Here is a 27,973-nt window from a genome sequence, read left to right as displayed (position 1 = left end):
GTCCTGAATTAAAGGTTTAAAGACTTCTATTCCGGACATTAAAATCAGGTTCATTTTCGGTTCTGAATGAAAATTGAAACTACGTATTTTCCGGACGTTGAAAATACGTATTTTCTGGATGTTAAAATCAGCTTCATGTATAGTCGCCTATGTTTGGACCAAATCAAGGCCGGTCCAGACTGGACTAAATCTGAACCAAACATATACGATGATTGGACCGGACCAAAAAATCTATTCTCCGTGGATGTTGAAATCAAGGCCGGTCTGGACTGCACCAAAAAAAAGCTGGTCAGGACAGGACCAAAAAAAGACGTCAGTGTCTGTCCGTGCTTACTAGGGTGTAGCCTATCATGTTGGCCTGCAACGTAATTTTTTGAATGCCAATCCATGTGTTATGCCTACCATTTGTAAAACAGGACATTGCATTATTAGTCCTGACTCCTGTGAATTTGGCTATTTAAGCTCTGAATATCAGCTACCCAACTTTATCAGGAGTTACACTCCTGGACAGCAGTTGTGAGTAGCCTGATTATCCATTCCAGAAATTCCATTTTACTTTGACATGTTCTGTTTTTAGGATATGTTTGTTAACACGTCAGCAATTTTCTTGTTGATTGGGCGCCATTTAGGCTAAGCTATTTGATCGGAGAAACCTGCATTGTCATACATTTTATCTCCAGCCTGTAGGCTACAGAAAAGGGCACATACTCTTTCTGCCATATACTATATCTGCTACATGATTTATGTTAGATTATTTTTTGGACTGAACGTTGGTGGAGCGTGGCAGTGATGCGTCTCTTCAACAGAGGCGCGCTGGGAATGTACATGCAAAATATTTTGCGCCCCTGCCTTTGACAAAGTGGGCACTGCTTATCACGGGACGCCATCAGCGCTCACCTAAAAAGTCCATATACTGGTTGAGGGAAATTGTTATTGTTTTTGGGCAGAATTATGTGACGTTTTATGCTGCTCTCTTCAATCTGTCACCATAGGCAGCCGCCTAATCCTGCCTAATGAGTGGGCTGGCCTTGCGACGCACTCACTCCTTATCTCTGTGAGGTGAGGTGGATCTGACACTGACAGCTTAATACAGGTGGACAAAGAGAGGGCTAGTTCAAATGGGATATGAACTCATGAGTAATGTGTGTGTGTGTGTGTGTGTGTGTGTGTGTGTGTGTGTGTGTGTGTGTGTGTGTGTGTGTGTGTGTGTGTGTGTGTGAGTTCGTGCGCGTGTGTGTGTGACGCATCTGTACACACACTCCCATTGATAAAGACCAGCCTTTGTCATATAGACCTCATAAACCATTGTAAGCTCCTAACTGTCTGTGTAAAAGGATTTCCTACTTAACACTGTCTGCGACCATTCATACTTTAGGGTGCATCTCTGCGGTCTAAAGTGGCCTTCCTTTTCTGGTCTCATCTCCTTCATGAATACACACAGAATAAGGTCACCAGTTTCACATGAGTGCATAAGAAGGCTGGAGAAGAGGAGATGCAATCCATCTAAGTGTTGGTATGAGATGTGGTCTAACTCATTTGACAAAGAGCATGTCCTCCCATATTACTTAAACACAGCATCAGTCCAAAATCCCCACATACCTCTTCTTTCAGCTTAAGTTCCAGTTTAGGCTTCATGTCTGTGCCAACAGCTCTATCTAGTGGGGAAGACAAAAAAAACAAGTCTCAACTTTTATTTTACACTAATTACTGTGCTACTATTATTACTGTTAATGTGACACACTGTGTTTAATGCAGTGTGAGCTATGTCAGTTATTTGTATACAGTCTATGTGTAGCTGCAGCCTGTTTTTAATTGTGGCCTATGACTCCCGATGGGCGCAGCGGTCTAAGGCACTGCGTCGCAGTGCTAGTAGGCCTCACTACAGACCCAGGTTCGATCCTGGGCTGTATCACAACCGTCTGGGATCGGCAGTCCCATAGTGCGGCGCACAATTGTCTGGGTTGGCTAGTTAAATAAAGATAAAATAATGGCAGGCTTCGATGTAGCTGAGGAACGGATCCGTTCTCTTATATCGAGACGAAATTGAGTTTTGATCAATGACGTGTATAAACCCTGGATGACTGACAGGGGGCGCTGTATTGAACCCTGCGCGCAGCCATCTTGGCACTCCTCCTCAATTGTAAAATATATTTTGGAAGCTATAGAAATGCATAAATTCGTTTTGACGTGTTTATTTCATTACAGACACCTTAATGCATACTTTTTAAATTGTATTATGTGAGCTAAACATAAAAAAAATTGAAAAACATTTTCCTTAAAGTATTTTTTTGTGACTGTGTCCCCACTACAACAACCAAAAATATTTAAATATATGTCATTTTGTCCTTGAAACATTTATACTGCCACAAAATTAAGGAAATTAGAAGGGGGATTTCAGGCAGAGGCCATTTTCTTGCCGTATCATGACGTCTGACGAGTATACACTTGCAGGGCAAGGGGCGAGGGAGGAAGGAATGATTTTTAAATGGACCACCCTTGGCTGGAAATTCGTCACTCGTTCAAATTAATTAGCTAACTAACGTTAGCCTGCATAGCTGGAACTTCTGAAGAAGGGAAATGTTTTATTTCTACAATTTCCAAAAGATAACCAAACAAAAACATATTTACTTTTTACGTAGTAGCAAAATGTCTAACTTATTTGCATTTGTTTTTACTTACACTTGTATGTTGACTTAACTTAAAAACAACATCAATGGTTTTCGCTGACTTTTCTTAGCGGATGTACAATCGTCACGAATTGAATTATGGGGACTTTCAGGCCCCGGAGTGAACATAATTGTACACTCGCAAAGCCAACTGAAAACGAGGGCTAGGGGGATTCCTCCAAGGGCATAAGGCGAGGGTAAGTGGACGAGGGTGTGTCTTTTCAGTGTTTGGACCACAGTCATTGGCTTGCTAAACTCATGTAATGGAAACATAGCTGAGGTCCAAACACTTTACCTCCCTGGGCAAGGTGGGATGTTTGCGTCCCACCTAGTCAACAGCCAGTGGAATCGTGTGGCGCGAAATACAAATACCTCATAAATGCTATAACTTCAATTTCTCAAACATATGACTATTTTACACCATTTTAAAGATAAGACTCTCGTTAATCTAACTACTCTGTCCGATTTCAAAAAGGCTTTACAGCGAAAACAAAACATTAGATTATGTCAGGAGAGTACCCTGCCAAAAATAATCACACAGCCATTTTCAAAGCATGCATATATGTCACAAAAACCAAAACCACAGCTAAATGCAGCACTAACCTTTGATGATCTTCATCAGATGACACTCCTAGGACATTATGTTATACAATACATGCATGTTTTGTTCAATCAAGTTCATATTTATATCAAAAAACAGCTTTTACATTAGCATGTGATGTTCAGAACTAGCAACTACCATACACACCGCAAACTTCCGGTGAATTTATTTAATTACTCACAATTAATGTTCACAAAATACATAACAATTATTTTAAGAATTATAGATACAGAACTCCTTTATGCAATCGCGGTGTCAGATTTTAAAATAGCTTTTCGGCAAAAGCACATTTTGCAATATTCTGAGTAGATAGCCCGGCCATCACGGCTAGCTAATTTGACACCCACCAAGTTTGGCCCTCACCAAACTCAGATTTACTATTAGAAAAATTTGATTACCTTTGCTGTTCTTCGTCAGAATGCACTCCCAGGACTTCTACTTCAACAACAAATGTTGTTTTGGTTCGAAATAATCCATAGTTATATTGAAATAGCTCCGTTTTGTTCGTGCGTTGAGGTCAGTATCCGAAGGGTGACGCGCGGGCACATTTCGTGACAAAAAAATTCTAAATATTTCATTACCGTACTTCGAAGCATGTCAAACGCTGTTTAAAATAAATTTTTATGCGATTTTTCTCGTAAAATAGCGCTAATATTCCAACCGGGCGACGTTGTATTCGTTCAAAGAGAGAAAGAAAAAAATGGAGTCCTCTCGTGCACGCCCGCTCCAGTGTCAGTGTTCCCTTCCTGACCACTCACAAAAACTTTTGTGCTTTTTGGTCTGAAAAGGTCTAAAAATTTATTTTTTTAAATCGGCGTCCAAAAATACCGATTTTCAATTGTTATGAAAACTTGAAATAGGCCCTAATTAATCGGCCATTCCGATTAATCGGCCGACCTCTAGTACAGACTCAGTGAGCATAGCCTTGCTATTGAGAAAGGCCGCCGTAGGCAGACCTGGCTCTCAAGAGAAGACAGGCTAAGTGTACACTTCCCACAAAATGAGGTGGAAACTGAGCAGCACCTCCTGCAAAATGTATGACCATATTAGAGACACATATTTCCCTCAGATTACACAGATCCACAAAGAATTAGAAAACAAACCCATTTTGATAAACTCCCATATCTACTGTGTGAAATACCAGTGTGCCATCACAGCAGCAAGATTTGTGACCTGTTGCCACAAGAAAAGGACAACCAGTTAAGAACAAATGCCATTGTAAATACAACCCATATTTATGTTTATTTATTTTCCATTTTGTACTTTAACTATTTGCTACAAAACTGTATATAGACATATGACATTTGAAATGCCTTTATTCTTTTGGAACTTCTGGGAATGTAATGTTTACTGTTAATTTGTATTGTTTATTATCTATTTCACTTGCTTTGGCAATGTTAACATATGTTTCCCATGCCACTAAAGCTCTTAAATTGAATTGATATTGGCAATGAATGGATGAACGTATAACGCCACACACAGCAGACTGTCGACCAATGGCGTTCACGTTGTCATGCTGCTTCACGCAATCCCTTCTCAACGTCAGGGTATGCGTCGAGAAACATGCCTATTTTCCTCGAAAGTACGTAATGTCACGATTCCAAAGCTATATAATATTACAGATAGTAAATTACGTATCTCACATCTTGGAAAACATTCGTAATTCTGTACTTCTTGTTGACGAAATTCATGCTAATGTTGAGTTTTTGAGCTAGTTCTCAATTGACTCCCATTCACTCCTTAAAGGAGAGCTCTCCTTAGCCCAGAACCACCCACAATGCACCATGCGGCTCATTGACATGGGATGGGGCAAGTTTTCAATGAGAGTTTCCCATCTCCTCAAAAGTATCTCTGGCTGAGCTAGAGCGAAACAAAAAATAAAAGTGAAACTACAATGTTGAAGCCCAGAGGGGGAGAGGACAGATACAAGAAGATTTCGGCAACAAAGCTCCTTCAAAAACAGGACTGGTGAGCTTAATCTTATTAATGTATATAATACTAGCAAATCCGTTATTATTATGGGACACTTTGAATAGTCTAGATGAGAACAGTTAAATTAGCTGCTGTTTGAAAGTTTTAATACTGTAACGGCGTTGGTAGTCGTGGTGTGAGGAATGAGGCGCAGGAAGCAACAAGCACAGGGAGTGTTGTTTTTTTAATAACACTTTGAGAGAAAAAACTAAGTTCCCAAACACAGGGGAATAAATATAAGGTATGACAATGCCAAGCCGACACGAACTAGACAGTCGAATACAACAATTAATCCCGCACGACAAGGAGCGGGCCAGCTAAACTAAATAGCCCCTCTAATGGCTAATTGACCACAGGTGTCTAAAATAAAAGCAAAAGGGAATCGGTGGCAGCTAATAGGTCGGTGACGACGACCGCCGAGCGCCACCCGAGCAGGAGGGGGCGCCACCGTCGGTGGGAATCGTGACAAATACAATTGTATTGAACGTTTCCAAGATGGCGTAGCAGTCAGACGTCTTTGTCCTGTCGTGTCCCTTGTACATATCTTTTTACATCTTTTTCTTCGCATCTTTTAAAAATATTTTCCTAAACCTCAATTTCTAAATACTCTCCTGCAACCCGCCTCACCCAATGTGGCGTGGATCTGTTTTTTTCTTTTTTCTTTTTTTTTCTAAAGTATTTCTATTTACTTCGGATCTGGAATCCCTCAACTGAAGCTAGTCAGCTAACTACCTACCAGCTATCAGTCAGCAAACCATTGCTAGCGGTCATCAGCTAACCTTTAGCTCGGAAAGCTCTCGCCAGTTCGAACAACGTGACACAAACCAGAGCATAACGGACCTATTATTATTATTATTATTATTATTATTTTATATATATTTTTTCCCCATATCCCGGATTCCTACTGCAAACCAGAGCATAACGGACCTATTATTTTTATTATTATTTTATATATATTTTTTCCCCATATCCCGGATTCCTACTGCAAACTCTCATTTTCATCTGGATCTTCGCAACTAGCTAACCGCAATCCCGGGTGACTACTCCTGGCTAGCATTTCCATACCGGAGCAAGCAGCAATTAGCCTGAAGCTAGCTCGGCCAGGGCTCCTGTGCTACCACCGAAGCCCACTAATGGGCTACAATATCCGGACCCCTTCTACTGCCGGTACGGGGTACGGAACCACGCCAATCCTCTACGACTGGAATACCGACATAATCTGCCCGAGGATTCCAACAGGCCCCTCAGGCGCGATGTCCACTGAAGGCCCATTCTGCTAACCGGCCTGCTAGCTATCTAGAGCTACTTGGAACCCTACTAATTCCACGACTGGTCTATCAACGTCACCGCACGAAGAGGCAAAAACAGACTTACCTCCATCGCGACGTCCCCCAAAGGCTAGCTTGCTAGCCCCGGTCTGCTAACTGCTAGCTTGCCTGCCTCGGTCTGCTAACTGCTAGCTCCGGTCTGCCAACTGCTTGCTTGCCAGCCCCGGTCTGCTAACTGCTAGCTTGCCATCCCGGTCGGCTAATTGCTAGCTTGTTTAGCTCCGGCCTACTAACTGTTAGCATCGGCCTGCTAACTGTCTGAATCGCCGTGTCCCCAGTCAGCCCAACCAATCACTGGATCCATATGTTCACTTGGCTACGCATGCCTCTCTCTAATATCAAAATGCCTCGTCCATTACGGTCCTGGTTAGTGATTACTGTCTTATTTCACTGTAGAGCCTCTAGCCCTGCTCAATATGCCTTAACCAACCATGTTGTTCCACCTCCTACATATGCGATGACATCACCTGGTTTAAACGTCTCTAGAGACGATATCTCTCTCATCATTACTCAATGCCTAGGTTTACCTCCAATGTACTCACATCCTACCTTACCTTTGTCTGTACACTATGCCTTGAATCTATGCTATTGTGCCCAGAAACCTGCTCCTTTTACTCTCTGTTCCGAACGTGCTAGACGGCCAGTTCTGTTCCTCTGGTGATGTGGAGATTAATCCAGGTCCTGCAGTGCCTAGCTCCACTCCCCAGGTGCTCTCATTTGTTGACTTCTGTAAGCCTTGGTTTCATGCATGTTAACATTAGAAGCCTACTCCCTAAGTTTGTTTTACTCACTGCTTTAGCACACACTGCCAACCCAGATGTCTTAGCCGTGTCTGAATCCTGGCTTAGGAAAACCACCAAAAACCCTGAAATCTCCATCGCTAACTAGTAACATTTTCCGCCAAGATAGAACTGCCAAAGCGGGCGGTGTTGCAATCTACTGCAAAGATAGCCTGCAGAGTTCTGTATTACTATCCAAGTCTGTACCCAAACAATTTGAGCTTCTACTTCTAAAAATTCACCTTTCCAGAAACAAGTCTCTCACTGTTACCACTTGCCATAGAGCTCCCTCTGCCCCCAGCTGTGCCCTCGATACCATATGTGAATTGATTGCCCCCATCTATCTTCTGAGCTCGTGCTACTAGGTGACCTAAACTGGGACATGCTTAACACCCCGGCCATCCTACAATCTAAGCTTGATGCCCTCAATCTCATACAAATTATCAGTGAACCTACCAGGTACAACCCCAAATCCGTAAACACGGGTACCCTCATAGATGTCATCCTAACTCACCCTCCAAATACACCTCTGCTGTTTTCAATCAAGATCTCAGCGATCACTGCCTCATTGCTTGCATCTGTAATGGGTCTGTGACCCACCCCTCATCACTGTCAAACGCTCCCTAAAACACTTCTGCGTGCAGGCCTTTCTAATCGACCTGGCCGGGGTATCCTGGAATGACATTGACCTCATCCCGTCAGTAGATGATGTCTGGCTATTCTTTAAAAGTGCCTTCCTCACCATCTTAAATAAGCATGCCCCGCTCAAAAAATGTAGAACTAGGAATAGATATAGTCCTTGGTTCACTCCAGACCTGTCTGCCCTTGACCAGCACAAAAACATCCTGTGGCGTTCTGCCTTAGCATCGAATAGCCCCCGTGATATGCAACTTTTCAGGGAAGTTAGGAACAAATATACACAGGCAGTTAGAAAAGCTAAGGCGAGCTTTTTCAAACAGAAATTTGCATCCTGTAGTACTAACTCTAAAAAGTTCTGGGACACTAAAGTCCATGGAGAATAAGAGCATCTCCTCCCAGCTGCTCACTGCTCTGAGGCTAGGAAACACTGTTCCCACCGATAAATCCACTATAATTGAGAATTTCAATAAGCATTTCTCTACGGCTGGCCATGCTTTCCACCTGGCTACCCTTACCCCGGTCAACTGCCCGGCACCCTCCACAGCAACCCACCAAAGCCCCCACCATTTCTCCTTCACCCAAATCCAGATAGCTGATGTTCTGAAAGAGCTGCAAAATCTGGACCCATACAAATCAGCCGGGCTAGACAATCTGGACCCTCTCTTTCTAAAATGATCTGCTGAAATTTTTGCACCCTATTACTAACCTGTTCAACCTCTCTTTCGTATCGTCTGAGATTCCCAAAGATTGGAAAGCTGCCGCGGTCATCCCCCTCTTCAAAGGGGGTGACACTCTAGACCCAAACTGCTACAGACCTATATCTATCCTACCCTGTCTTTCGAAGGTCTTCGAAAGCCAAGTTAACAAACCGATTACCGGCCATTTTGAATCCCACCGTACCTTCTCCGCTATGTAATCTGGTTTTAGAGCTGGTCATGGGTGCACCTCAGCCACACTCAAGGTCCTAAACGACATCATAACCGCCATCGATAAGAGACATTACTGTGCAGCTGTATTCATCGACCTGGCCAAGGCTTTTGATTTTTCATCAATATTTTTCATAGCTGTCTATTTACTACCACAAACCGATGCTGGCACTAAGATCGCACTCAATGAGCTGTATAAAGCCATAAGAAAACAGGAAAACCATAATCCAGAGGCGGCACTCCTAGTGGCTGGGGACTTTAATGCAGGGAAAATTAAATCAGTTTTACCAGAATGTTAAATGTGCAACCAGAGGCAAAAAAAACTCTAGACCACTTTTACTCCACACTCAAAGACCCGCACAAAGCTCTCCCTCGCCCTCCATTTGGCAAATCTGACCATAATTCTATCCTCCTGATTCCCGCATACAAGCAAAAACTAAAGCAGGAAGCACTAATGACTCGTCAGATGAAACAGATTCTAAGATACAGGACTGTTTTGCTAGGACAAACTGGAATATGTTTAGGAATTCTTCCAATGGCATTGAGGAGTACACCACATCAGTCACTGGCTTCATCAATAAGTGCATCGATGACGTCTTCCCCACAGTGACTGTACGTACATACCCCAACCAGAAGCCATGGATTACAGGCAACATCCACACTGAGCTAAAGGGTAGAGCTGCAAGGAGCGGGACTCTAACCCGGAAGCTTATAAGAAATCCCACTATGCCCTCCAACGAACCATCAAACAGGCAAAGCATCAATACAGGACTAAGATTGAATCGTACTACACCGGCTCCGACATGTGGCAGGGCTCGCAAACTATTACAGACTACAAAGGGAAACACATCCACGAGCTGCCCAGTGACACAAGCCTACTAGACGAGCTAAATTACTTCTATGCTCGCTTCGAGGCAAGCAACACTGAAGCATGCATGAGAGCATCAGCTGTTCCGGACAACTGTGATCACGCTGTCTGTAGCCGATGTAAGACCTTTAAACAGGTCAACATTCACAACGCTGCAGGGCCAGACAGATTACCAGAATGTGTACTCCGAGCTTGAGCTGACCAACTGGTTAGTGTCTTCACTGACATTTTCAATCTGTCCCTGAGTCTGTAATACCAACATGTTTCAAGCAGACCACCATAGTCCCTGTGCCCAGTAACACTAAGGTAACCTGCCTAAATTACTACCGACCCATAGCACTCACGTCTGTAGCCATGAAGTGCTTTGAAAAGCTGGTCATGGCTCACATCAACAACATTATCCCAGAAACCCTAGACCCACTCCAATGTGCATACCGCCCCAACGGATCCACAGATGATGCAATCTCTATTGCACCCCACACTGCCCTTTCCCACCTGGACAAAAGGAACACTTATGTGAGAATGCTATTCATTGATTTTAACTCAGCGTTCAACACCATAGTGCCCTCAAAGCTCATCACTAAGCTAAGGACCCTGGGACTAAACACCTCCCTCTGCAACTGGATCCTGGACTTCCTGACAGGCCATCCCCAGGTGGTAAGGATAGGTAACAACACATCTGCCACGCTGATCCTCAACACGGGGGCCCCTCAGCGGTGCATCTCCAACACCATCATTAAGTTTTCCGACAACACAACAGTGACCACCGACAACCATGAGACAGCCTATAGGGAGGAGGCCAGAGACCTGGTCTTGTGGTGCCAGGATAACAACCTCTCCCTCAATGTGATCAAGACAAAGGAGCTGATTGTGGACTACAGGAAAAGGAGGACCGAGCACGTCCCCATTCTCATCGATGGGGCTGTAGTGGAGCAGGTTGAGTGCTTCCTTGGTGTCCACATCACCAACAAACTATCATGGTCCAAACACACCAAGACAGTCGTGAAGAGGGCACGACAAAGCCTATTCCCCCTCAGGAGACTGAAAAGATTTGGTATGGGTCCTCAGATCCTCAAACTTATACAGCTGCACCATTGAGAGCATCCTGACTGGTTGCATCACTGCCTGGTATAGCAACTGCTCGGCCTCCGACCGCAAGGCACTACAGAGGGTAGTGCTTACGGCCCAGTACATCACTGGGGCCCAGTACATCACTGGGGCCCAGCTTCCTGCTATCCAGGACCTCTATACCAGGCGGTGTCAGAGGAAGGCCCTAAAAATTGTCAAAGACTCCAGCCACCCTAGTCATAGACTGTTTTCTCTGCTACCGCACGCAAGTCGTACCGGAGAGCCAAGTCCAGGTCCAAAAGGCTTCCTGACAACTTCTACCCCCAAGCCATAAGACTCCTGAACAGCAAATCAAATGGCTACCCAGACTATTTGCATTGTCCCCCCACCCCCTTTTTTACACTGCTGCTACTTTCTGTTTGTTATGATCTATGCATAGTCACTTAAACTCAACCTACATTTACATATTACCTCATTTACCTCGACTAACCTGTGCCCCTGCACATTAACTCTGTACCGGTACCACCTGTATATAGCCTCGCTACTGTTATTTTACTCTAGCTCTTAAATTATTTGTTATTTTTATTTTAGTTTTTACTTATCTATTTTTACACTTATTTTTCTTAACTGCATTGTTGGTTAAGGGCTTGTAAGTAAGCATTTCACAGGTCTACACCTGTTGTATTCGGAGCATGTGACAAATACAATTTGATTTGAAATCAACCTAAAAACTGTGATCTAACCCACCATTTGTGAATGCGTTGACTAAATTAAATTGTGAAAGGCTAGAAATCACCAGCAACACACATTATGAGATTGTAAATGATACACTAAGCATGAATTTCCACTTTAATATTCTACCAATTGGATTATGGTATTTTAACATTATGATTCTCATATATTATAGTTGATGGCTCTTTCATTATACTTGTGTCATGACATTGATGATTATAGCACATTTCCTGTAAAATACATAGGACTACATGTAAAATGCACATGAATGGGTACTTTGAGTAAAGGAAATTGTGGCTTTGACTTGCAAACATTGTTGTGCAAATCTCTCTTCACCCACCATCAACACCTACATCTCAGCAATCCTCATCCATGCCATTGACCTTATGATTTTGTCTGTTTTCTATAATCATTCTCAGCAAATAAACGAGGTAAAATTAGAACGCTCCCCCCACCCCATTATTTTCCTTTTTGAAATGTTTAATTAGCCTACAAATTGTCAGTGCCTTATTTTCATGTACAGGACTGTACCTAGAATACAAGGGTTGGATTTGCACTAAACTATTTCATGTCAGAAAAATCATGTTGAAAATCTGGTTTACGGTTAGCCTCATATACATTATCTCCTTGTATAATTTTTTTATTGAGAACATATAGCTAGCTCATCAATATGCAAATTATGTGAGTTTAGCTATTCTCTGCTTCAGATGTACAATGACAAGGAGCACATTGACTGCACATGCCCATTAGACCAGTAATTCCATCATACTGTAGGCCTATGGCTGCATTGGTGATGCATGCCATTATGATAAGCTGCAAAATGGGTTCACTTCAGCTGATATCCTTAGAAAGAGTGACAATCAAATAAAACAGATTGGAGAGCTCACAACTGGACAAAAGGTCATGTTCATTTGAGAAAGCAACACAGAAACACAGACAAATTAGAAACAGATCCCCTGTTTTCAATTGTGATTTGATTAATTAACATTGACACTAGTTGATCTTGAATAATGTTAACACAAATGTTAACACTTAAAACAAGCTTAAACACTTCACATCAATGAATCAACATTGGAGGAATCAACATATAATTTCAAAATGTACTAATAGTCCAACTTGTTACTAAATGTTAGACATCTTCGTAATTAGGCTATTATTAATAAAGCATAATTTCGGGTGAACAAAGTCCATACCAAAGGTGGCCAACCTTGCACCACTCCCTGATCTACTGGGTGAGCATGCTTCCATTCCAGCCCAGCAATAATACACATTATTATCAACTCATTAGGTTTGATAAATTAAATCAGATGTGTTAGTGCTGGGCTAGAACAGAAGCCTGCACCTCCAGGATTAGGATTGCCCTGCTACATTTGTAATATGTTTGTAGCCTACATTGTGTGACTTAACTGTATTGTTATATACAACATTTGCTAACATAAGTACACATACAACCCATGACATACAAGGATGTGCCAGCAGTCTCTTAGGACATTCACTAGGACCTCTTCATCTGCAGACAGCTCTCCATATCTGAGGACAGACAGCACAAAGGAACAGGCTTCATTTTATTACAATTAGACAGCCCTGACTTATCTCTCTGTCTGGCTACATAGTTTTCCTCTCTAGGGACTAGAACTGGAGAATCTTTCCATGTCATCCCATGACCTGCCCTAACTAACAAGCACACAAACTCCCTTTTCTGACAGTGCGCAATTGGCCCAGTGTCGTCCGGGTTAGGATTTGGCCAGAGTAAGTCATCATTGTAAATAAGAATTTGTTCTTAACTGACTTGACCAGTTAAATACCAAAAATGTAAAAACGCTTCTCGAGTTGCACAGTGGTCACTAGAGATCCTGGTTCGAGTCCAGGCTCTGTCGCAGCCGGCCGCGACCGGGAGACCCATGGGGCGGCGGCACAATTGGCCCAGCGTCGTCCGGGTTAGGGGAGGGATTGGCCAGCAGGGATGTTCCTGTCCCATCGCACACTAGCGACTCCTGTGGCGGTCCGGGCGCAATGCATGGTGACACGGTCGCCAGGTGTACGGTGTTTCCCCCAACACATATTGGTGCGGCTGGCTTCCAGGTTAAGCGGGCATTGTGTCAAGAAGCAGTGCGGCTTGGCTGGGTTGTGTTTCGGAGGACGCATGGCTCTCGACCTTCGCCTCTCCCGAGTCCGTACGGGAGTTGCAGTGATGGGACAAGACTGTAACTACCAATTGGGGAGAAAAAGGGGTAAAACAAATGTATAAACAAAAACAGCTGGAGCTGTTATTTACAAATGTATTTTGGTTTTTGATTTAGAATTATAGATAGGCCTAAATCAAGCTGATGATTTTTCACTTAGCTATAGTATGTAAAGTTGGCTAGCTAGCTAGCGGCTCATTAGCCTACACACAGTGGCCTGCTGTAGCTAGCTAGCTAATAATACATCGTATTTACTTACATACTTAAATAGGTTCACGCCAACTCCCATGAAGTGGTCAATCATTTGGAGCAAAGCATTGTCAAGCGGAGGCACCGCCTCTGGTCGAAATGTACCGAGCTTGCCAGATCAGGATCTTGCAAGCTCCGTACGTACGAGGCAAATTCCTATTCAAGCCCACAGTATTTTGTTGTAGACAAAATCCTTTCGCTTTCAGAATTGTCTGAGGTTTTGTCTAGGCAGAACAGCTCAGCATATCACCCAATCAAAACCACCCAAACCTCTTTTGATTCAACAGAAATCTGGAGTCACTACAAGTATTTGGGGGAACTGCCTCTAAAATGAGTCACTCTGTGGGGAGAGAGGAGGGGGCCATGGCCCCTAAAATGAGTCCCTCTGGGGAACTAGACAAGGAAGCTGGGTGAGTGAAATAATGGTTCTTTGTTTCTGTATATCTGTCAGTGTGTCATTCTGCTGATTTAAGAGTGTGTTTGTAAATTCAAAGCTTTATCAGATTTTCCATTCATCAGAGTGCTCCAAGAGCGAAACATTCAGAGCACACACTGCACGATCTGGCCGAGGAGTAGGGTTGATCAGAGCGTTCTGACCTCACAACAGTAGTCAAGCATCCAAGCTAACTGGCTTAAGTTGGCTAGCTACTTCCAGACACAAATGAGAGAACACCTCACTCTGACCATTTTACTCGCCCTAACAGAGCTGGTTAGGCTGTTTTCATGTTATCTAGAGCGTTGGTGACTAACTGTTTAAAGCTAATTTCCTGCAATTCTACATATTTTGACATGGCTTAGGCTTGTGACCACAGGTCAGGTGAATTCAGGTTGCTTTGAACATTAAATTAACCCCAAAAAAGTAAAAAAGTTGGAAGCAGGGATCGATTCCAGTTCTCAGATGGAAAGTTGGATGTGACATGTGCTGGGAGCATTACCACTACACCACGGCTCTGCACAGGAAATACTAATATTAATGGTTGATGGCAGTGGGTAACCAAATCATAGATTGCGGTCTCCTTGTCCATAGGTTGTTTTCAAGGTAAAGACAAAAACATTTTGAAACTCTTTAAAATAGGGCTGGAAGAAATTCCTGCTTGCGCCTCAGGAGGATTGGCCACCCCTGATCTAATGTTTCCCAAGTGCTGGGTGTTTGAAAAAGTTCTTGTTATAACAATTAATTTCTCAAAATCACCCAACCTTCAAGAAAAAAACATTTTTATTTTACTAGGCAAGTCAGTTAAGAATACATTCTTATTTTCAATGATGGCCTAGGAACAGTGGGTTAACTGCCTTGTTCAGAGGCAGAACGACAGATTTTTACCTTGTCAGCTCAGGGATTCGATTTTGCAACCTTTTGGTTACTAGTCCAACGCTCTAACCACTAGGCTACCTGCCGCCCACAAATAACAAATGTCAATATTCTAGCCTGCTAGTTGAAGATTCTTGCCAGTTTCTTACTCTACACAGACAAAATATGATGCGTTTATGAGTTGAGTCCCCCTACTATCTCTGCCTAGCATGTACACAATACTAAAAAGTTATATTTGAGGCCTGGAGCATTCAATGTCCAATGCTTATTTGTATGACTTATTCAAAACTGCCCATAATTCATTTTCAAGGACACAAGTAGGCATATCAGATTTCAAATATGTGATTACGCTGACAAAATTGGTAAGAAATTGAATCATAAAATAAGTGTGGAGAATAACAGCAGTGTTCTTGCCTACAAGAACCCTAATTACAGTATTGTTTAGCCCATTGTTAAGAATGAGAATTATTCCACTGATTAAATTAAGTAAATATACTGAACAAAAATATAAACGCAACATGTAAAGTGTTGGTCCCATGTTTCATGAGCTGAAATAAAAGATCCCAGAAATGTTCCATTTGCACAAAAAGCTTATTTCTCTCAAATGATGTGCACAAATTTGTTCACATCCCTGTTAGTGAGCATTTCTCCATTGCCAAGATAATACATCCACCTGACAGGTGTGGCATATCAAGAAGCTGATTAAACGGCATGATCATTACACAGGTGCACCTTGTGCTGGGGACAATATACATTTTGTTGCCGACGTTTACTGACAACGGTGATATTCAACGGGTGTTGTCCGTTCGTAAATTCATCAGTTATTCTGCACTCTGGCACACTCAGGCAAGAGTGCTCTTAAATCGGACTAGATAGCCAGAGTGAATTTACCAACGCACCCTAAATTAGATTAATTATCATCAGAATAGCTGAGAGAGAAGGTCTGTTTCTGTTATGTTGAAGCCCAATCCAGCAGAAGAGACCAGACTCGAAGAGGGTTGATGGAAAATAAACATATCTGCTGATCTAGGGTGTTTCACATCCTCTTCCTGTTTCTACAGGAAATTTTGTAAAGTGTTGTAAAATGTACAGAGAACCGAGATAGACAGAGGACTCTAGTGCCCAAAAGCCAGTTTTAGCATGGGCAGCGTCCAAGACTTTCAGCATTTTGAAGTAGTCAACAAGGAAGGATCCCATGATTCCATCCACGTCATCAGGAGGGGTTAGGCAATGAATTACACTCGTGAACAAATATTCCATAACTTCAGGTGATAGTAAATCACAAACTTTGGCTTTATATCTGTTCAAACAACACACTCCAGGTGGCAGTATGCACCGTTTCAGTTTGTTTTCCAATTCATAGAAGTTGTAGAAGAAAATTGACTACTTCAAAATGGAGATGGCCTCAATGGCACTGCCCTTGCTCTCACAGACACCATAATGAGACAGATACAATGATCCGATGTCTATGACAGAGAATCAACTCCAACACTGACTGTATGCTTTTGACAGGATCCAGCAAGAGAGACCAGACTCACCTGGACCTAGCTGTGTGTCCCTGAAGTGTGACAAGTCAATGGGTCATCCAATAGACTTCAGGAGGGGAGACTATTCTATTGGAAAAAGGTGAGACAGGTAATAGCTTCTACCAGTGGAGCGGAAGTGGCGGAAGTGGATGTTCTGTTTGAGTCAGTCGTGGAGATGAGTAAGAAGAATTGGACTACAGTGGCGAATACCAAAGGAAATTAGAGCGGTCAAGTGGTAGTGGAATTAGTAAAGGTGGTCTAGAGTTTTTTTCCCCCCTCTGGTAGCACATTTAACATGCTCAAAGAAAAACAGATTCAAGTTTCCCTGCATTAAAGTCCCCGGCCACTAGGAGCGCCGCCTCTGGACGAGCATTTTCCTGTTTGCTTATGGCAGTATACAGCTCATTGAGTGCGGTCTTAGTGCCAGCATCGGTCTGTGGTGGTATATAGACAGCTACGAAAAATACAGATAAACTCTCTGTCTGGATTAAATCCCTCTCGTCCGATTCATTAAAGAGAAATTATTCTTCCAGTTCAAGGTGAGTAATCGCTGTTCTGATTTCTAGAAGCTCTTTTCGGTCATAAGACACGGTGGCAGAAACATTATGTACAAAATAAGTTACAAATAATGGCAAAAAAACATGCATAATTGGTTACGGGATTGTAAAACGGCAGCCATCTCCTTCGGCACCAAGCCTAGTTCTGATTTGTTTTTGGTTGGAGTAAGGTTTTTGGATCGAGGTTGTTACCTGTTTGTAGTCTATTAAAATCAGAGAAAATAAGCATCATTGTGAGTGCCGCTGAGTTTTTCTTGGGATTTTACTGCAGAGGGATTACAAGGAATCCTGTCAATGAAAACTCCATCGTTACAGGTACCTGAGCCTGTTTAGGGACATGATTCTTTATTTAACCTTTATTTAACTAGGCATGTCAGTTAAGAACAAATTCTTATTTACAATGACAGCCTAGGAACTGTTGGTTAACTGCCTTGTTCAGGTGCAGAACAACAGATTTTTACCTTGTCAGCTCAGGGATTTGATCTAGCAATCTTTTGGTTACTGGTCCAACACTAACCACTAGGCTACCTGCCACCACTGAACTGAACTGTGACTGAAGGAGTGGGATAGTATTTTTTGTTATTGTTTTAAAAAAACATATATTATTAATATTGTATTCTGCATTGTTGGGAAGGGCCCATAACCATTTCACTGTTAGTCTACACCTGTTGTTTTACGAAGCATGTGACAATTAAAAACTGATTTCATTTAATAACTCATGAACTCAGTTGAAGCAAATCAGCACTGCATTTCTGTTTTGTAAGCAGCAGGGTAGTTTGAGGGTTCTTTTAGATGGTGGATGGGTGACTCTCTGTGTTGACAAACACTGGATGGAGACCAATTACTCTTTTGCAAATTTCATGATGAACTAACCATTACTCCCCTTCTACCTGTTCTCTCCCAACAATTGACAAACAACTGACCAATTAGAATAGAGCAAAGTAGTTGCTAGGTGATAATCAATTACTATTATAATTCCAAACAACTGATTCACCAAATTTAACAGTGACTTATAAAACAATAAGATCCCACATAAAATATCCTACAGTAGCATAGTAGTAGGGTAGCAGGTATCCCTGTGGTTAGAGAGGCGAGCCTAACTGGGTTGCCAGTTAGAATCTCGGGTCCGACAGGAAAGATCTGGTGGGAAGTGAGCTGGTAACCAGAGGGTTGCTGGTATAAAATCCTAGATGCTATTGCATACCGTTGTGCCCTTGAGCAAGGCACTTAACCCCCCCACAACAACATCTCCCCTAACGCCTACTGTGGCAGCCAAAACCTGTATATGTATACATGTCTTTCAAATTTAGTTTGGACCTTGTGTACGATTGACCAATAAAGAAATCTTAATCATACCCCTTGTCCTGGGACCAAATCCGACCATAGAATGGCTATAACTAAGTACCCACAGGTAGATGCTGATATGTAAGTTACAGACATGTGCACGGGTAGTGGATACAGATTTTACCTAAAGATTGCTATGGCACATTTGGTTGTAAAAGGCCCTTAGTGTGTATACAATAACAAGAGGCCCCACTTAAAAATCATATTTTTTGTCACTTCTTCTGAAAGGGTCCAGCAGGAGAGACCAGACTCACCTGTACCCAGTTGTGTGTCTTTGAAGAGTGACATATCAATGGATCCTCCATACAACTTCAGAAAGGAACCGTTTTCTACTGAACAAATGAGGTGAGAACAAACAGCAGGTCTCCTGTTTCATTCTACACTGAACAAAAATATAAACGCAGCATGCTACAATTTCAAAGATTTTACTGAGTTAGACTTATAAGGAAATCAGTCCATTTGAAATAAATTCATTAGGCCCTAATCTATGGATTTCACATGACTGGGAATACAGAATCCCCCCCCAAAAAGTAGGGGTGTGGATAAAAAAAACCTGTCAGTATCTGGTGTGACCACCATTTGCCCCTTGCAGTGCAACACATCTCCTTTGCATAGTTGATCAGGCTGTTGATTGTGGCCTGTGGAATGTTGTCCCACTCCTCTTCAATGGCTGTGCAAAGTTGCTAGATATTGGTGGGAACTGGTGCACGCTGTCGTACACGTTGATCCAGAGCATCGCAAGCATGCAGGCCATTGTCGTGACGTTGGTACCATTAATGCGATGACGATTATTTTATAAAATTAACTATGTTTAATTATTACGATGATTCAATTACTCATGTAACAATTAACTCATTAGCAATCTTGGGGCACCACGGAAAAAGTTTAACGAGTTACCGTTTCCCGAATTAACTCTAAAGATATAAATATATCGTTTTACCAGTCATCCATTAATTATTATTACCTCATCAGTCTCATTCTGAACGTCATTGACTTCAAATCTGCACCAACCCTAGTCTCCATGATGAATCAGCAATACACACATTGGCTTAATTATTTCTTTACAAAGTAACTAAATAATCACACAGAGTTACATAAACACACACAGGACTAATGCAATGGAAAGTCTTACCCGATATGCCGGCTTGTTACACAATGAAGGGGGGGCGGGAGAAGAAGAGACAAAGGAATTCAGCTATCGTACATACAGTTGAATAATACGCTCATCGTAAATATGGATATTTAGCACCCTAACAATCGCTCATTCGGATTTAGAAATGCAACACATATTTACGCTTGTATGTCTTTGTCGTCTTGCTCTTTTGAAATCGCCCGATCAGTCTATGGAGTCAGTCGACAGAAAATCTCTGGTTGTCCACCAGAGGTCACCATGTCCTTTGTAGTTGTAGTAGGTTGGTCTCAGAGTACCACGCGGTGTTCAGCGGGCCTCGTCCTTCACTCTGTTTGTTTAGAATATATACCCTAGAGATACCTATAGTGGTGAGAGGAAATTGTTCTTTGTCTCTCGTCTTCGGGTCGAGTTTCCTAGGCTTACAGTGCATAAACAGCTGCAGACTGAATGTTCCTGTGTAGTCTTCTTCGAGAGTTTGAGGGTCTCCACGTTTTCTGGTCTGGTAGAGATTTTCGTCTTCTCTGTTGAAAGTTTCAGAGTTTATAACCACTTCGTACCTTTCAGCTCGCGCTGTCAGTCACACTGGTCTAATGTAGAGTCAAACCATTTTACACGTCCGGCTTACCGTCCGTATACTGGTCTGTAGAGATTCCAACCATTTCAACGTGTGGTTGGTCCTCACATTCTCTGGTCTAATGTCAATTTCGTTAGCAGTTCTTTTATGCCCTTGCCTTGGAAGGCGGTTTCATCACGTTGCCACAAGGTCTGTGCTCACATGGGCGAGGTTACTGACTGGGTAAAACTTTATATGAAAAACAATTCTCTCATTTAGAGGCTAAAATCATATTTAATCTTCTCACAAATAGTTTCATATTTAATCACATAAGTTCCACAACATTTAGATGATCTGAAGCCTATGATCCTCACCCAAGAGGAAAAGTCATGACACCATGGAAGAACTGAGACATTTTCAGCTTCCAGGAATTGTGTACAGGTCCTTGTGACATGGGGCCGTGCATTATTATGCTGAAACATGAGGTGATGGCGGAGGATGAATGGCACAACAATGAGCCTCAGGGTCTCGTCATGGTATCTCTGTACATTAAAATTGCCATTGATAAAATGCGATTGTGTTCGTTGTCCATACATGAACCCCTCCACCACCATGGGGCACTCTGTTCACAACGTTGACATCAGCAAACCACTCGCCCACATGGCGCCATACATGTTGTGTGCCATCTGCCCGGTGCAGTTGAAACGGGGATTCGTCCATGAAGGGCACAACTCTCCAGCATGCCAATGGTCATCGAAGATGAGCATTTGCCCACTGAAGTCGGTTATCACTCCGAACTGCAGTCAGGTCAAGACCCTGGTAAGAATGACAAGCACGCAGATAAGCTTCCCTAAGACGGTTTCTGACAGTTTGTGCAGAAATTCTTAGGTTGTGCAGACCCATAGTTTCATCTTCTGTCTGGGTGGCTGGTCTCAGACGATGTGGAGGTCCTGGGCTGGCGTGGTTACACGTGGTCTGCGGATGTGAGGCAATTTCAACGTACTGCCAAATTCTCTAAATCAACATTGGAGGCAGCTTATAGTAGAGAAATGAACATTCAACAGCTCTGGTGGACATTCTTGTAGTCAGCATGCCAATTGCATGCTCCCTCAACTTGAGACATCTGTGTCATTGTGTTCTGACAAAACTGCACATTATAGAGTGGCCTTTTATTGTCCCCAGCACAAGGTGTACCTGTGTAATGATCATGCTGTTTAATCAGCTTCTTGATATGCCACACCTGTCAGGTGGATGGATTATATTGGCAAAGGAGAAATGCTCACTAACAGGAATGTAAACAAATTTGTGCACAGAATTTGAGAGAAATAAGCTTTTTGTGCATATGGAAAATTCCTGTGATCTTTTATTTCAGCTCATGAAACATGGGACCAACACTTTACATGTTACATTTTATATATTTGTCAGTATAGATAGAAAGCACCTAGTGACTAGCCTGTCTGAAAATTTTGAAAATGTTTTTTTCCCCCTGAAGCCACAGAGCACAACAGAGATCAGAGATTCCTAGTGGTCAGTCTTCCCAGAGTCATCCAACAGACCTGTCTTGCATTTTCAAGGTGAGTTGGGCTCATTCTGCCGGTTATGTTGCAAAACCTTTCTTAAACTGAAGCAAACAGAACAAAAACGGGGAGGGACCTACCTGAATTTGTCCAATAGAAACATCTCGCTTTGCTCTGTTTGGGTCCGTTTGTTTCTTAAACAGTTTCAGTAATGAATACACCGCTGGCTCATATGCAAAGTAACAGTAATTTGCATGAAGTGCCAACAAGTGAGTAGTATGATACTAATGGTATCAAAACAAAAAGCAAAAACTAAAGAATAACATTTGTTGTATTTTGATATCCTTTTCATTCTTTCTCTAAGCTACTTGAACACAAAATCATTACCTTTGTGAAGAGTGAATTGAAGACGTTTCAGAGGATTCTTAATCCAGATCTCCCAGAATGCTTTGAGAGCCAGAGGGAGGGTGGGGAGAAAGTGGACGCTGAAGAGAAGAAGCAGGAGAAGAGTGCCAAAGAGGGGGCTCTGAAGATCACACTGCACATCCTGAGAGGCATAAACCAGAAGGGACTTGCTAACACACTTGAGAAAAGTAAAAACTCTCTGCCTTTAGTCATCAATGCCTCATTTATTCAATAAAAGCTATGATATAAAGGCTACTGATTTTAATCTGAATATTTTCTGAATTATCAGGTTATTTAGGCGAGCTTGCTGTGTGCCAAAGCAAACTCAAATCCAATCTGAAGAGGAGATACGAATGTGTTTTTGAGGGGATAGCAAAGCAAGGAAACCGAACACTTCTCAATAAGATCTACACAGAGCTCTACATCACAGAGGGTGGAAGTGGAGAGGTTAATAGAGAACATGAGGTGCGACAGATTGAGACGGCATCCAGAAGACAAGTAACACAAGAGAGATCAATCAAATGCAATGATATCTTTGAGCCCTTACCCCAACAAGACAAACCTATCAGAACTGTGTTGACAAAGGGAATCGCTGGTGTTGGAAAAACAGTCTCTGCTCAGAAGTTCATTCTGGACTGGGCTGAAGGAAAAGCCAATCAGGATATCCAGTTGATATTTTCACTCCCTTTTCGGGAGCTGAATGTGAGGAAGGGGAAAACATACAGCTTGATTGAACTTCTCAATCACTTCTTCATAGAAACAAAAGAGTCAGGAATCTCAGACTTTGGAAAGTACAAAGTTCTGTTTGTCTTAGATGGTCTGGATGAGTGTCGACTTCCTCTAGATTTCCAAAACAACGAGAGCTTGAGTGATGTCACAGTGTCAACTTCAGTGGACATGCTGCTGACAAACCTCATCAAGGGGAATCTCCTTCCCTCTGCTCTCCTCTGGATAACCTCCCGGCCTGCAGCAGCCAATCGCATCTCTCCCGAGTGTGTTGACCAGGTGACAGAGATACGAGGGTTCAATGACCCACAGAAGGAGGACTACTTTAGGAAGAGAATCAGTAATAAGAACCTGGCCAGCAGAATCATTTCACACATTAAGTTGTCAAGGAGCCTTTACATCATGTGCCACATACCAGTCTTCAGTTGGATTTCAGCAACGGTTCTTGAGAGACTGTTGAGTGAAGCAGAGAGTGGAGAGATGCCCAAAACTCTAACTCAAATGTACGAACACTTCCTGATCTTCAACATACTGATAAAAAAACAAAAGTATCCAGGGGAACCACAGAAAGCTGAAAGAGATTCACAGATGAAAATCGAGAAAGAGATAATTTTGAAACTGGGGAAGCTGGCCTTTGAACAGCTGGAAAAAGGCAATCTGATCTTCTATGAGGAAGACCTGGGAGAGTGTGGCATTGGTGTCAAAGAAGCCTCCGTGTACTCAGGAGTGTGTACACAGATCTTCAGAGAGGAGTGTGGGCTGTACCAAGAAAAGGTGTACTGCTTTGTGCATCTGAGCATTCAGGAGTTTCTGGCAGCGTTATATGTGTTTCTCACATTCATTAACAACAGTGTGAATCTAATGGCTGAACAGGAAACCAACACCAGAAAGCATCAGACATCGAAATACACAACTCAAACCATCCTACACAAGAGTGCAGTCGACAAGGCCTTACAGAGTGAGAATGGTCACCTGGACCTGTTCCTCCGCTTCCTTCTGGGCCTCTCACTGGAATCCAACCAGACTCTCCTACGGGGCCTACTGACAAAGACAGAAAGATGTTCACAGACCAATGAGGAAACAGTTGAGTACATCAAGCAAAAGATCAGGGAGAATCCTTCTGCAGAGAGATGTATCAATCTTTTCCACTGTCTGAATGAGCTGAATGACCATTCTCTAGTGGATGAGATCCAAAGCTACTTGAGCTCAGGAAGTCTAGCTAGAGAAGAACTTTCACCTGCACAGTGGTCAGCTCTAGTCTTTGTGTTGCTGACTTCAGATGAGGACCTGGATGTGTTTGAGCTGAATAAATACTCCAGTTCTGAGGAAGGTCTTCTGAGGCTTCTGCCAGTGGTCAAAGCCTCCAGAAGAGCTGTGTGAGTGTACCTAAACCCTCATTAGACACCAAACATTTTAAAAGGGGAAATTTCCTTAAATGAACGTATTATTGATCATTGATTCTTCTTCAGGCTGAAAGGATGTAACCTCACAGAGAAATGCTGTGGAGCATTGGCCTTAGCACTCAGCTCCAACTCATCAGTCCTGAAAGAGCTGGACCTGAGTGACAATGACCTGCAGGATTCAGGAGTGAAGCTGCTCTCTACTGGACTGGAGAGTCCACACTGTAGACTGGAGACACTGAAGTCAGTACTGTCAGGATGTGATGTATAAGATATTCCAAAATTACAATTTAACATTTGTTATTGGTGTCCACCATGGATGTTAAAAGTGTTAAAATGTCTCTCTGCTATAATATAATATAATATAATGTGACTCAGTGTTTGAAATGAAAAACAAAAAGGTACCCATTTCTGAAAGTGAAATTCCTCTTTCTGCAGGTTGTCATTCTGTGGAGTCACAGAGGAAGGCTGTGCTTTTCTGGCTTCAGCTCTGAAGTCAAACCCCTCACACCTGAGAGAGCTGGACTTGAGCTATAATCACCCAGGGGAATCAGGAGCGGAACTGCTCTCTAGTGGACTGGAGGATCCACAAACTAAACTGGAGACACTCAGGTAGAAATACAGATTCAAACAAATTGTGTGGTTTACTGCACTTCTCACACTTAAATTACTGTGTTCTTCTACTTTCCTACAGTGTGGACCATGATGCAGAGTGCTGGTTAAAATCTGGCCTGAAGAAATGTAAGTCTTGATGGCACTCCTGAAGGCTGCTTATCTAATAACCTTAACATTTGAATAAAAAATAAATTGTCTTCTCATACTATAGTTGTTGATTTGCAATTCATTTTGTCCTCCATCAGATGCCTGTCAGGTCACACTGGACCCAAACACAGCACACAAACATCTCTTTCTGTCTGAGGGAAACAAGAAGGTGACATGGGTGGAAGAGGAGCAGCCATATCCTCATCACCCAGCGAGATTTGATCACTGGTCACAGGTGCTGTGTAGAGAGGGCCTGTCTGGGCGCTGCTACTGGGAGGTAGAGTGGAGTGGGCCTGAGACTCATGTAGGTTTGACCTATGGAGGAATCGGCAGGAAAGGAGAGGGTTATGATTGTGGGCTAAGATACAATGACAAGTCCTGGAGTCTGCGCTGCTCTGATAACACTTTTGTTGCCTATCATAATACTAGCAGCACTGCCATACCTGCTCCCTCCTCCGGCTCCCACAGAGTAGGAGTGTATCTGGACTGGCCAGCCGGCACATTGTCCTTCTACAGCGTCTCTTCTGACACCCTGACCCACATTCACACGTTCCAAAACACATTCACTGAGCCCCTCTTCCCAGGGTTTAGACTTTGGAATCATGACACCTCAGTTGCCCTTGGCTTGCTCAATAAGAAATGTGGTGGCCATGACTGAAGCCAAACAAGTTGTCTTGGGGGTGTGGTTTAATGTATGTCTGTGTTCGCACGTGGCAAGCATTTGTACATTCACTCTGCCAAAACAGTACACAGTCACTCGCCCTTCTAGATAACTTGAAGTAGTCTAACCAGGTCTTGTGTCTTGAAGTCACTTAGGCTAGCAAGTACTAGCCAACTTATTTCTCCAATTAGCTTCAGTTGGCCAACTTCTTTCTCCAATTAGCTTCAGCTGGCTGGTGTGCGACCATGGCAAAGTTGGTTTGACTTTGGATAGCCTATCTCTGGAGCTAGTTAGGGACGTCAATATATTACATTACGATTGGGTCACGTGTAGCTGCACTCCGAATTGATGATTACTTGGGTGCTGCCAGCTGTGGGCAGGATTGAAATAAACCCAACATAAGGAAAACTGTTACGGTACCCTTCATAATTATCTCGCAAATCTCTGTTTTGGACGAAACTGACTTCATGACAAATGTTCTTATTTACACTTTGTAGAAAATTTTGAAGCTAAAATAAATGTTTCTGACTAATATTGATGCCACATAGGCTGTTTTATACCAGAGATGTTGTTTAATGCCTTAAATTGCTCTTTAAGCTTAAACTTATGATTGTCTTTCCAGTTCAATAGTCAATATACTGTAATTGTTTTAATCTCAATATCAGAATTGTTACGTTTGTTGTTTAATAAACATTGTTACACTTCTCAGATTAGATCAGTTTATTAGTCACATGCACAGCTTATTTCTCTTGGAAGCTTTTGATCGTCTCCACGGCAGCCCCGTTAATGAGGATGGGGGCGTGCCCAGCCTGGTTCCACCTGAAGTCCACAATCAACTCCTTTGTTTTGCTGATGTTGTGGGAGAGATTGTTTACCTAGGTCTATGCCGTCAGTGCCTACCTCCTCTGTAGGCCATCTTGTCATGGTTGGTAATCAGGCCTACTACTGTCGTATTGTCATCTAACTTGATGATGGTGTTGGAACTGTGTGAGGCTGCGGTGTGTACACAGGGAGTACAGGAGGGGACTGCGGATGCACCCTTGTGGGGACCCAGTGTTGAGGATCAGTTCGTAGGAGGTAATGTTGCATAGCCCATGAGGAAGTCCAGGACCCAGTTGCAGAGGGAGCAGTTCAGTCCATGAGCTTTGTGGTGAGCTTAGAGGGTACTATGTTATTGAAGGCTGAGCTGTAGTCAATGAACAGCATCCTCACATTCCTTTTGTCCAGGTCGGTGAGGGCAGTGTGCAGTGCAATGGCAATTACGCAATTGCCATTGCGTAATTGTCTGGATCTGTCAGGGCAGTAGGTGAATTGGAGATGGTCGAGGGAGGAGCTGATGTGGTCTTTGACTAGCCTCTCGAAGCACTTCATTATGACGAAAGTGAGTTCTACGGGTTGGTAGTCATTCAGTTTAGTTACTTTCCCTTTCTTGGGCACGGGAATGATAGTGGACATCTTGAAGCTGGTGGTGATAACGGCCTGAGCTAGAGGGAGAGATTGAAAATGTCTGAAAACACAACAGCTAGCTGGGCCGGCAGCCTTGCCAGGGTTGACACACTTGAATGACTTACATACGTCCTCCGTGAAGACCGTAAGCACGTAGCCCTTGTTGTCATCAAGGTCTCTCCTCGGCAGCTCAGAGTCATTATGCTTGAATCATGAGAAGCAGGTGTTTAGCTTGTCCGTTGGGGTGGCGTTGGTGTCTGCGACATAACTGGCTTTCTTTTTGTAATCCGTGATCGTTATAAGCCCCTGCCACATACGCCTTGTGTACGACCCGCTGAATTACTCCTCCACTTTGTCCCTTGCCGTATTTATAAGCAGCATATCTCTCCTTCAGTTTCCTGACAAGGCTGCCATCAATCCACGGTTTTTGATTCAGGTAAGTTTTGAAAGACACTATCGGTATCAAATCATCTATGCATTTTTTTATGAATCCGGTTAATGAGTCGGCATATTCATTGATGTTATCCGCAGAGGCACCCCGGAACACATTCCAGTCCACGTGATCAAAACAGTCTTGGAGCATGGATTCAGATTTTTATTTTATTATTTTATTTAACCTTTATTT

At 42.9% G+C, this 27,973-nt stretch overlaps 1 protein-coding gene across 1 annotated transcript; it reads left to right on the top strand.

Moving 5' to 3' along the window:
* Window positions 1–5,139: 5,139 nt before the first annotated feature.
* Window positions 5,140–26,610, top strand: LOC115176654 (NLR family CARD domain-containing protein 3). Its single transcript, XM_029736799.1, has 11 exons — window positions 5,140–5,235; window positions 14,298–14,420; window positions 16,832–16,945; window positions 18,975–19,091; window positions 21,924–22,005; window positions 22,313–22,541; window positions 22,643–24,455; window positions 24,549–24,722; window positions 24,918–25,091; window positions 25,174–25,220; window positions 25,340–26,610. The coding sequence occupies exons 2-11, from the start codon at window positions 14,341–14,343 to the stop codon at window positions 25,897–25,899; spliced, it is 3,390 nt and encodes a 1,129-aa protein (XP_029592659.1). The 5' UTR covers window positions 5,140–5,235; window positions 14,298–14,340; the 3' UTR covers window positions 25,900–26,610.
* The last annotated feature ends 1,363 nt before the right edge of the window (window positions 26,611–27,973 follow it).

Source organism: Salmo trutta, chromosome 37 (genome assembly GCF_901001165.1).
Source record: "Salmo trutta chromosome 37, fSalTru1.1, whole genome shotgun sequence".
Lineage (NCBI taxonomy): Eukaryota > Metazoa > Chordata > Actinopteri > Salmoniformes > Salmonidae > Salmo > Salmo trutta.
This window is presented reverse-complemented; position numbering and strand designations above follow the sequence as displayed.

What these genes read in the sequence shown, in the direction of transcription:
- LOC115176654 (XM_029736799.1), top strand. Translation starts at nt 14,341, where the DNA reads ATGAGTCACTCTGTGGGGAGAGAGGAGGGGGCCATGGCCCCTAAAATG. An exon ending in GACTATTCTATTGGAAAAAG is followed by an intron (nt 16,946 to 18,974) that starts GTGAGACAGGTA and finishes TTCTTCTGAAAG; the next exon opens with GGTCCAGCAGGAGAGACCAG. An exon ending in AAAATCTGGCCTGAAGAAAT is followed by an intron (nt 25,221 to 25,339) that starts GTAAGTCTTGAT and finishes GTCCTCCATCAG; the next exon opens with ATGCCTGTCAGGTCACACTG.